At 34.3% G+C, this 8,910-nt stretch overlaps 1 protein-coding gene across 1 annotated transcript; it reads left to right on the top strand.

The window, feature by feature from the left end:
• Positions 1 to 345: 345 nt before the first annotated feature.
• Positions 346 to 5,239, top strand: LOC129945483 (uncharacterized). Its single transcript, XM_056055267.1, has 2 exons — positions 346 to 531; positions 3,832 to 5,239. The coding sequence occupies exons 1-2, from the start codon at positions 384 to 386 to the stop codon at positions 4,644 to 4,646; spliced, it is 963 nt and encodes a 320-aa protein (XP_055911242.1). The 5' UTR covers positions 346 to 383; the 3' UTR covers positions 4,647 to 5,239.
• The last annotated feature ends 3,671 nt before the right edge of the window (positions 5,240 to 8,910 follow it).

Genomic DNA, 8,910 nt, shown 5'->3' with positions numbered 1-8,910 from the left:
GTATATCAGCGAGTCAGCGAGGAACAAAAACAAGTTTTTTGCAATGAAGTTTTCGCTATACCTAACGTAGCCTAACCTAACCTAACCGAGCTATATACTTCTGAAAACACAATCACTAGGTATAAAACTCATGATAGGTACACGAGAACACTCCATACTTGAAGCTCAAAACTGTTTTCTCCACGCAAGTTAGACAGTTAAAAAAGCGATACAAAAACAAAACCAAACTAACTGCAAACAAAATAAACTAAAACATCGACCATCGACGAAATAACAGAAAACAAAGTCTGAGTTGTCTCATTGCCTGATTGTCTGTGTTTTCAGTTGATTTTTGAGTGTGTTCGAGGAAAGACTACCTTTTCAGTATCCGTTTTGGCAGAATAATGGAACTCAAGACTGTTGAAAAACTGATTTCTTTGATCAGGGACAGACCAACTATCTATGGACCGAGACCAAAGCGAGGCAAAAAGAAACACCAGAGAATTCTCGATGAACTTTGGAAGGAGGTGGCTCTTCAGATGAATCGTTCGGGTATGACTTCTTTTGTTTTTAATTTTTGCATTTCTATTGCACATTTGATTTTGCTAAGCCAAAGAAAATACTGATTTAGGTAGGTACCTAGCTTAAGTTTAAGTATTCGTTTTGGTGACATTTTTATAATAATCTTACAATTTATAAATATTAGTTAATAAAAAGTCAGGTATACAATATGAATTGTATCTATTGAATTTTTTTGAGAAAAGGAATAGGAATATACATACATCTGTATATGTTAACCATTTTTTTGAACTTGTTTGAGTTGATGTATGGTATTATTTCCACCTTTTAAACAGTTTAAATTGTTCCCTTTCTTGAATACAAAAACCATTCCAAATCCAACCATTTTAAGCCCTTACTCTACCCTAGGATATTCGAAAATTTGTTTTGTTATTCTAAATCGCCTAGTGGTCCTTAAGAGTCGTGAAAAGCCTTTAAGTACTCGGTTCTCGAATTTCAAAACGTACAACGTGTTTATATCAATACTTAAAATGGAAAAAATAGTAAAAAAAAGTTACGGGAATACTTACAATTACATATTATACATTTTTTTAAAGCCAACATTCTGTTCTATTAGCCAGTTTTTAAATCAAGTCAAAACTATGTGTAGTTTTTGAAAAAAATAAGCAAGGAAAAGGTAGTTTAATTGACGTATTTTTGTTGGTAATTTTCAATTTTCTCAAGAACTAGAAAATATACAATCATCTAGTTTTCAGTTTTTGATAAAAAAAAAAAAAACAAATAAGAGCAATAAATTCTAAAAAAAAAACAATATTAATAATCCCATAGTAAAAAATGCTTTTTTTTAAGAGCCATGAAAAGCCTTTAAGTACTCGCGTTCTCGAACTTCAAAACGTCAAACGTGTTTATATCAATACTGTATTTTTTCAAGTGGCCGAACTTATAACTTAAACAATTTTCAACCGATTTTGAATACATCTTGGAAACTACATTCTCTTTTCAAGTATGTACTATTTTTTTATATTGCATAGTTCATAGTTTTTATTAATAACTAGCTGACCCGGAAGACTTCGTTCTGCTTCAATCGATAAATAAAAGTCCTTAACTTTTATATAACATGAACTTTAAAAAAAAAATAAAAAGAATCCTTAAATAATAAAAAAATAAATGCTCAGTATGACTAAGTTATATTACTATTATCGATTAATTTCACTGATGTTGCTTACTTAAAAAACAAATAATGAAATAACGGCTGTTTTTAAGGTTTCAATTTGATATTGAAAGAACCCTCAGTTATGATACAGTTTGTTCAATAAATTAAAGCTTTTTGATAAACAATATATTTTTTGTTTTGTTTTATGGTGCGTAAAAAACTCAAAGATTACAATTATCCGACGCCCAAACACGCGGCGTATTATTGTCCAATCCGTGAAACAGGAAAATTGTTTTCAACGACTCGCCTTTCGATTTATTTATTGTCTTCGAAAAGGTCAGACATACTGGAAATTTTAAACGTTTAAAATCGAATGGTGAATCCCTTGGAATCATCGGTATACGCCGGATCAAGACATCCTCTTCTTTCTATTTTTCCTTTTGTAACTGTTGAGTGATGTTATTCATCGCCTTTTTCAGAGCAGGTCTTGTTTCATTGTTAAGTTTAAATTTTGAGGTTATAATCCAGAAAATTCCAGTGAATTAAAAAGCTCCGTGGGATAGTTGACCATGTCATCCAGGTTTATAAGGTACTCGGAAGAAAATTCTGAACTGTCGAATTGAGATCCTCGACATCTTGATTTTTCGACGACAATATTGCTTTTACCCGGCTATTTTGGTTATTTAACTGTTGCGTTGTATTTAAGAAAACACTCTGAATAAGCTTTTTTTTAGCCTGTGATGTGACAGAAATCTGTGATGAATCCGGTCGAGGTGTCCCTTGCAACATTCTTATTTCTAATGTCTAACAACTGCTTCGCAATTTTGAGTTTGTTTACTTCTCACCGCAAATATAAATATTTGAAATGCGTTGAGCTCATCAGTTGATAGGGAAATAAACGGAAAAGTCGGACGACAGAATAATGACCCAACTAAAAATATTTTAGCTATTACGAAGATCTGACAATTCTGTCTTCTGCTTCCAGGAACCTCATTGTCCATTCATTCCCAACAATCAATGTTCATACCTTCAAGTTCATAATTTCAAGTCAGAATATGCAGTGCGCACGCCTTCTAACAGAGTCGCAGATATTAAAAGAAAGCCAACGCTAGAGCTACATAATTTCACGATGTGATCTTCACCAAAAGCAATGAAATTATTAACGTTTTTCCGAATGAAATCCACCAGATTCACTGTTCACAGCTTCTGTTAAAGTGCTGTACGGAATTCTTTGGTGAAGACTGAATCGTTTATGTTTATGTTAATTCACCTTTGAAAACATGTTGGGAGTTTTAGAGAGACTAACGAATGGCAATTTATTTTTTATATATAGAACATTATTTAACAATTCTGTTACCACTTTACACTTTAAAGTGTTTCATTTGGCTTTACAGACGCCATTTTGAAATAAATCAGTTCAAATACAATTATTCCGTATAATGGGTTTATTTTTTTTCGGGAAAAACTTCAAAAATAAAATACATACTGTAAGCCAAATATCCCAAATTTTAAACTTTAATTCAATTCTCGGTCCTTTTTTAAGAAGTTTAACTTTTCGAGCCCTTTCCGCCAATTTATCGTAAGCGACAAAATAAATTGTATCGTAAACGACAATTTAAAAACTTTTTTCCTGGTCCTTGATACAACTTTTACCCGTAGTCAATATTGGAAATTATTAATTATGCTTAAGTTAAGACATTACAAAAGCCTTCAAGGCTCTATGTGTTATTATCAAATTTTAATAATTTTTCTTTTTTATTGAAAATGCCGCTTACGATAAAATAGCGGGAAGTACTCGATATGTTTTGTCTCAAAATAACCAATGTTACTACATTGCTGGCCAGAACTGTACTTGCAGCAACCAAATTTTAGAACAGCAACAACTTCTTTTACTTTATTACTTATTTTTCATTTTTTTTAACAAATCATGAGCTTGTACGTTTATTCATTCTAAATTTCTAGAAGTTAAAAATTCGATGTCTTAAACTTTTTCTAATGTATCTCCACTCCCTTAATTTTGTTGATAATGTTTTTAATTTATATTGATAATACATACCTTAAATGAAACTGTGCTTTCCTCTAAACGTAATAAAAATTGTTTGCTCTTTTCCAAACTTAAAATAATTTTTAGAAAGTTTAAGAAACTTTTAATAAATTCTACCTTAATATTAATTTTTCAGTACGCGAATGTAAACTGAAATGGACCACCTTAAGGAATTGCTATGCAAGGTTATTGCGTGAAGAACGTTTACATAAAGTAAAAAAAAGACACTGGCATCTAAGAAACGAAATGAGTTTTTTAAGAGGTCACATTCAACCATATACCGAAGTTAGAGGAATAACTCACAAACGAACTGCTTCGGTACGCACTAAGTTACCACCAGATTCGTTATCAACAACAAATAACTCATTTGACGAAAATAACTTTTCACCTACGATCGATCAACTTCAACCTAATGAAACTTCAGCACACAGTAGCAAAACTATCGAGAACTCAACAATTGTACATGATTTTTTAATTGTCGATCATAATAACGAACAGTCCTTAAACAATAATAATTGGGAACATCATCAGGAACAAGAACAGGAACAATTGCCAATTCCAGCAGAAGGAAATGAGACAATCAACTATTGTCCAACGATCAATTTAAATCCGTTTTCACTAGCTGAAAGAATAATCGAAACACCAGAAGAAAATTCTCAGCTTTCGAAATATAAAGAAGAACGATCTGAAGCAAATATTTTGTTCTTAAGGAGTTTGTTGCCCGATATAAATAAACTTTCGGACAGGAAGCAGAGGATTTTCAAACGGAAAACCTTAGAAGTGCTAGAGTTATTATTTGATGAAGATGAATTTGATGTGTCTAGGGATGATAATGTTCATGTGAGGCAATGCCAAATACCAAGATCTAACTATATCGTTCAGCAGAACCTCAATCATTCAGCTATAGGATCGGAAAAGTTTGTTCAAAAAGTCGAACCAACGAGCCCATAGACATAAAAAGTGTCATAACTAAATATTTTAAATATAATAATTATAAACTTATAATGCACATGTGTAAATATTGTAAACTACTATTAATATTAAAAAAAATACAAATTAACACATTGATAAAATTCTCTTTGACGAATTAATTTCAGGGCTGCCACTAAAAATAAATATGTCCCTTCATTTAAGATTAGCTTAAGAAATATCTCGAAGAACTGAAACTTCTTAATTACCGGTAGAAATAGGTGACTTGATGGTTTATCTAACCGAATAGTGGAACAAATCTTTACATAGTTTTTTCGAAAGTAAGATTATTGCTCTAGATATTTTAAAAGCATTTGATATAGTTTAGCACCAAGCTCTCTTATCGAAAATGCGTGCCTTCTAATAGTTCAATACAAGTTGTATTAGATAGGTTAGGTTAGGTTGAGGGGCTGACAGTTGATGTCTTTACCGTCACATTTAGATCAATACAGATCCATTGTGATACCCGTGAGTATTGTTACTCAAGCTAATAAGAAAATCCTATGTGTTCAGTTAGTAAAGCCATTTAGAGGCTTTGACGAAGTTCAGAATGTTCGTACCTAGCGTAGTAGAGATTTCTTTTAAATCCCCGAAGAAATAGTTGCCAAGCAGTTTCTTCCTTTGAAAGGAGAGTGCGGAACAGTGACACAGAAAGTGCGGAATGTCTTCATGCACCTCTTAGTCACCGCATCCTCTGCATCATCTGAACTGATTCTCATCTTTTTCATATGATAACCTAACAGATTATGTCCGGTGATTTTGCTCACAAGAGATCAAATTGATAAGTGTGTAACTGCATAATTCTTTCCGTTCTTTGTTTGTTAAAACAGGGCCAAATCTTTCTTGTAGTGCGGCAGTTGTCAAGAAGGTTCCACCTTTCATCGGCCTTGATAGTTATTCTTTTCGAGATTTCCTGTTTCAAATAACAGGTAGGGGTGCTAACTAGCTGAACTTGGCTTACTTCGAGCATTGACCCTAATCCTGCTGATTCATCGGCTTTCTTGTTGCCTAGTATATCGCTGTGGCTTGGGACCCAGCAGAGACTAATGTTGTGCTGTGTGCCAAGAACCTTAAGCTCTTCGCGGCAGCATGAAACAAGCTTTGATTTTACCTCAGTTGCAGTCATCACTTTTATTGCCTTTTATTTATGTAAAAGGTGATATCAGCTCGTGGTATCGCCATCATTGATACCTTTTTAGCAGCTGTTGCCACTGCTAGGACCTCCGCTTGGAAGACGCTTCTATAGTTTGGAAGCCGAAGCGAAGCGGTTAACTTGAGAGCTTCAGAATAGAAGCCTGCCCCTACACCAGTGTTCATTTTAGAGCCATCAGTACAGTATACTGACGGCTCACTGGAGTATGGTATATTATCTATCCATTTCTCTCTGCTTGGGATGGCAACCTGGAATGGTTTATGAAAATCAAGTTCAGGAATTTTATAGTCTGTTGTAGTAATATGACCCACAACTTTATGAAGGATCTGGGCATATCCTATGGAACTGTTTATCCAGACTTTAGTTTGACTAAGTCTCGTGCACTTTTGGCTGCAGATTCTTGAACAAGGAGGTCTAGGGGAATTAGATTGAGCATAACTTCCAATCCCGCAGTTGGAGTGGATCTCATTGCTCCCGTAATGCCAGTGCACACAAGTCTTTGAATTTTTGTCAGGTTCGTGCTCTTTTCTAAAGCTTTCCACCATACCAAATTACCATAGGTTAGTATTGGTCTAATTATTGCCAAATACATCCATCTAATAATTTTAGGGTTTGGTCCCCAAGTTGTCACGAAAATTCTTTTGCAGAAGTAAAAGGCAATCGATGCCTTTTTGAATCTATCTTTGGTGTTCAGGCCCCAGTTTTTTATCTAAGATCACACCAAAATACTTTCCGTGATCAGAGATTTTAAGAGGGCAGCCTTCAATTAAAGGTATTTTAAAATCAGGTATTTTGCACTTGTTAGTAAATAGCACTAGTTCTGTTTTAGCTGGATTGACTGTCAGCCCACAGTTCCTAGTCCAATTACTTACCAATGAAAGGGCGTATTCGGTTTGTTCACTGATAGTGGGTAGGGACTTGCCAGTCGCTAGTAAAGCAAGATCATCAGCGTAGGCTTATATTCTTACTCCACTTGTATTAGATGGTTTCAAGTCTTTAATTCATAGAATAATTTCTAGGGAGTCCCAGGGCTCCGTTTTGTCTTCAACACTCTTCTTTATATTCATAAATGATCTCTTGTCTGTTACTTCTCATCAATTAAATTGTTCCGCTGACAACAGTACTCTCAGCTTTTCATATTCGTTTTTATATTCACATTCTAAATGGCAGCGTATGATAAGGTCATTAAGTTCGAAACTCGACAGCATTATTCAATTGGAAATTATTAACCGCGTAGAATTTAATTCTTCAAAAACTCAATGCTCTTTTGTTGTTAAAGAGTAACCCACTAATCAGCTTTCAATAATCGGAAAATATATGACCGATCACTTCTTATTCAGTAATCACCAAAAATGGTGCTTGGTGGTCAGGATTTCTCTGTTAATGCAAGAAATTTTTCACCACTTATCTGGCCGTAATTTACAAATCCCGCATTTTTCTAAAACCTGAATATAGCTTACATACTTGGCAGGTTCCCTCAAACAAGTTTGAGTTAAGTTGTGTAATGCTTTACGCAACTCTGTTTATATCTCTCATTTTGACGTTCGAAAATTCAAGACCAATGTGCCTCGGTTTCTTCTATTTAATCCTTGCCTATTTTCCTAAAGTTCGCATTGTGTCTAAACTTCAAAGATGTTAAGGGTATTACCCTTTAAGTAATACCCTTAACATCTATGAAATAAATAAATTATATGGCACAACAGTCCGTAGAGAACCAAGGCCACGGGACTTACAACTAGTAAGAATTCGAACAATTTATCTGGGAAAGCACTTTTCATGACAAAATTAACAATTAAGAATTTGTCAATTCCTCGTAAGAGGCAGTACCAGTGACAAAAACTTTAGATGGCACAGACATGGGTCGAACCGGATACCCCTGGCATGACAATCCTATAAGCGCAATCCTTGCCACTGCCTGACTTTAAAATTGGCGGTCTTTTGGCTTCACTTCAGCTTTTGTTTTTATTCATCTTTCTTATGTGTTGGTTACAGCGTAACTCAACAACGCCTCGACGAATTTGGCCAATTCTCTTAATTAATTATTCGTCCGAAACTCGAGTACAATTCCCATATCTGGGCAGGTGCTCCTATAACCTACTTGAGTCTCCTAGACAGAATTCAAAAGAGAGCTCTAAAGATGATAGGTGACCGTTGTCTAACTGAAACTTTTGTATCTCTCGAGCACCGTCGTAAGGTTTCATGCCTGTCATTATTTTATCGCTACTTTCATAAACAATGCTCTAATGAAATAGCCAGTTGCATTCCTCCCCTCAAACAATTCAACCGTAATACCCGTTCCTCTAGGAATGCTCATCAGTTTACCCTTGAGCCTAATTTCGGACGTACTGTAAAGTACAGAGATTCTTTCTTCAGCCGCACCACACGAATGTGGAATGCTTTACCAGACTCAATGTTTCCCACTCATTACAATATGCAGACATTCAAAACCAATGTGCATCGGTATCTCCTTTCTAATCCTATCCTCCCTTCTTAATTGCTCGCACTGTGATTTATCATGATAAGGGTATTCATATCCCCTTGAGTGCGCGTATAATATAAAAAAAAATTAATTAAGGCGAGAAACATTCCAATAATTGCCGGAAAACCATAAAAACAGCTCTTTTCTTTTTTCCATACCAATGTTTTCTAACTAAAATGTATTCGGATTAAATAATTTGACTTCAAGTCATATTAAATTAAAAAGAAGAGAAAAGTTTTGATGTCGATTTGCTGTTGTTTTTCTTGGATCTTCTGTTACCTTATCTACTGAGTTTGCTTTTGTCCACTGATAAACGGCTGAAACAAATCCGTTTATCGTGTTTTTTGCAGAGTGTTAGTATTTGTTTAGTTAGTGTTTAGTGACAAAGTAATTTAAATTTGATATGCCTCCTATAAGACGAAGCAATTTCGGTAGAAGAACCCGACAATTGGCCAATTTTCAAGGTATGTATTATAGCAGTTATTCACAATTATTTTAGCAAACAAAATTTTCTATCACCTTAGATAATATGTTTATTGATAGATATTAGATACAACTAAAAATATAATTTTTAAGATCAAATATTATTTAAGTTTGGTCACTAACAATCCATA

Source organism: Eupeodes corollae, chromosome 2 (genome assembly GCF_945859685.1).
Source record: "Eupeodes corollae chromosome 2, idEupCoro1.1, whole genome shotgun sequence".
Classification (NCBI taxonomy): Eukaryota; Metazoa; Arthropoda; class Insecta; order Diptera; family Syrphidae; genus Eupeodes; species Eupeodes corollae.
This window is presented reverse-complemented; position numbering and strand designations above follow the sequence as displayed.

Excerpts from the sequence above, each read along its gene's own strand:
- LOC129945483 (XM_056055267.1), top strand. The coding sequence starts at position 384 with ATGGAACTCAAGACTGTTGAAAAACTGATTTCTTTGATCAGGGACAGA. Across the intron at positions 532-3,831 it reads TCTTCAGATGAATCGTTCGG|TACGCGAATGTAAACTGAAA; the intron begins GTATGACTTCTT and ends TTAATTTTTCAG.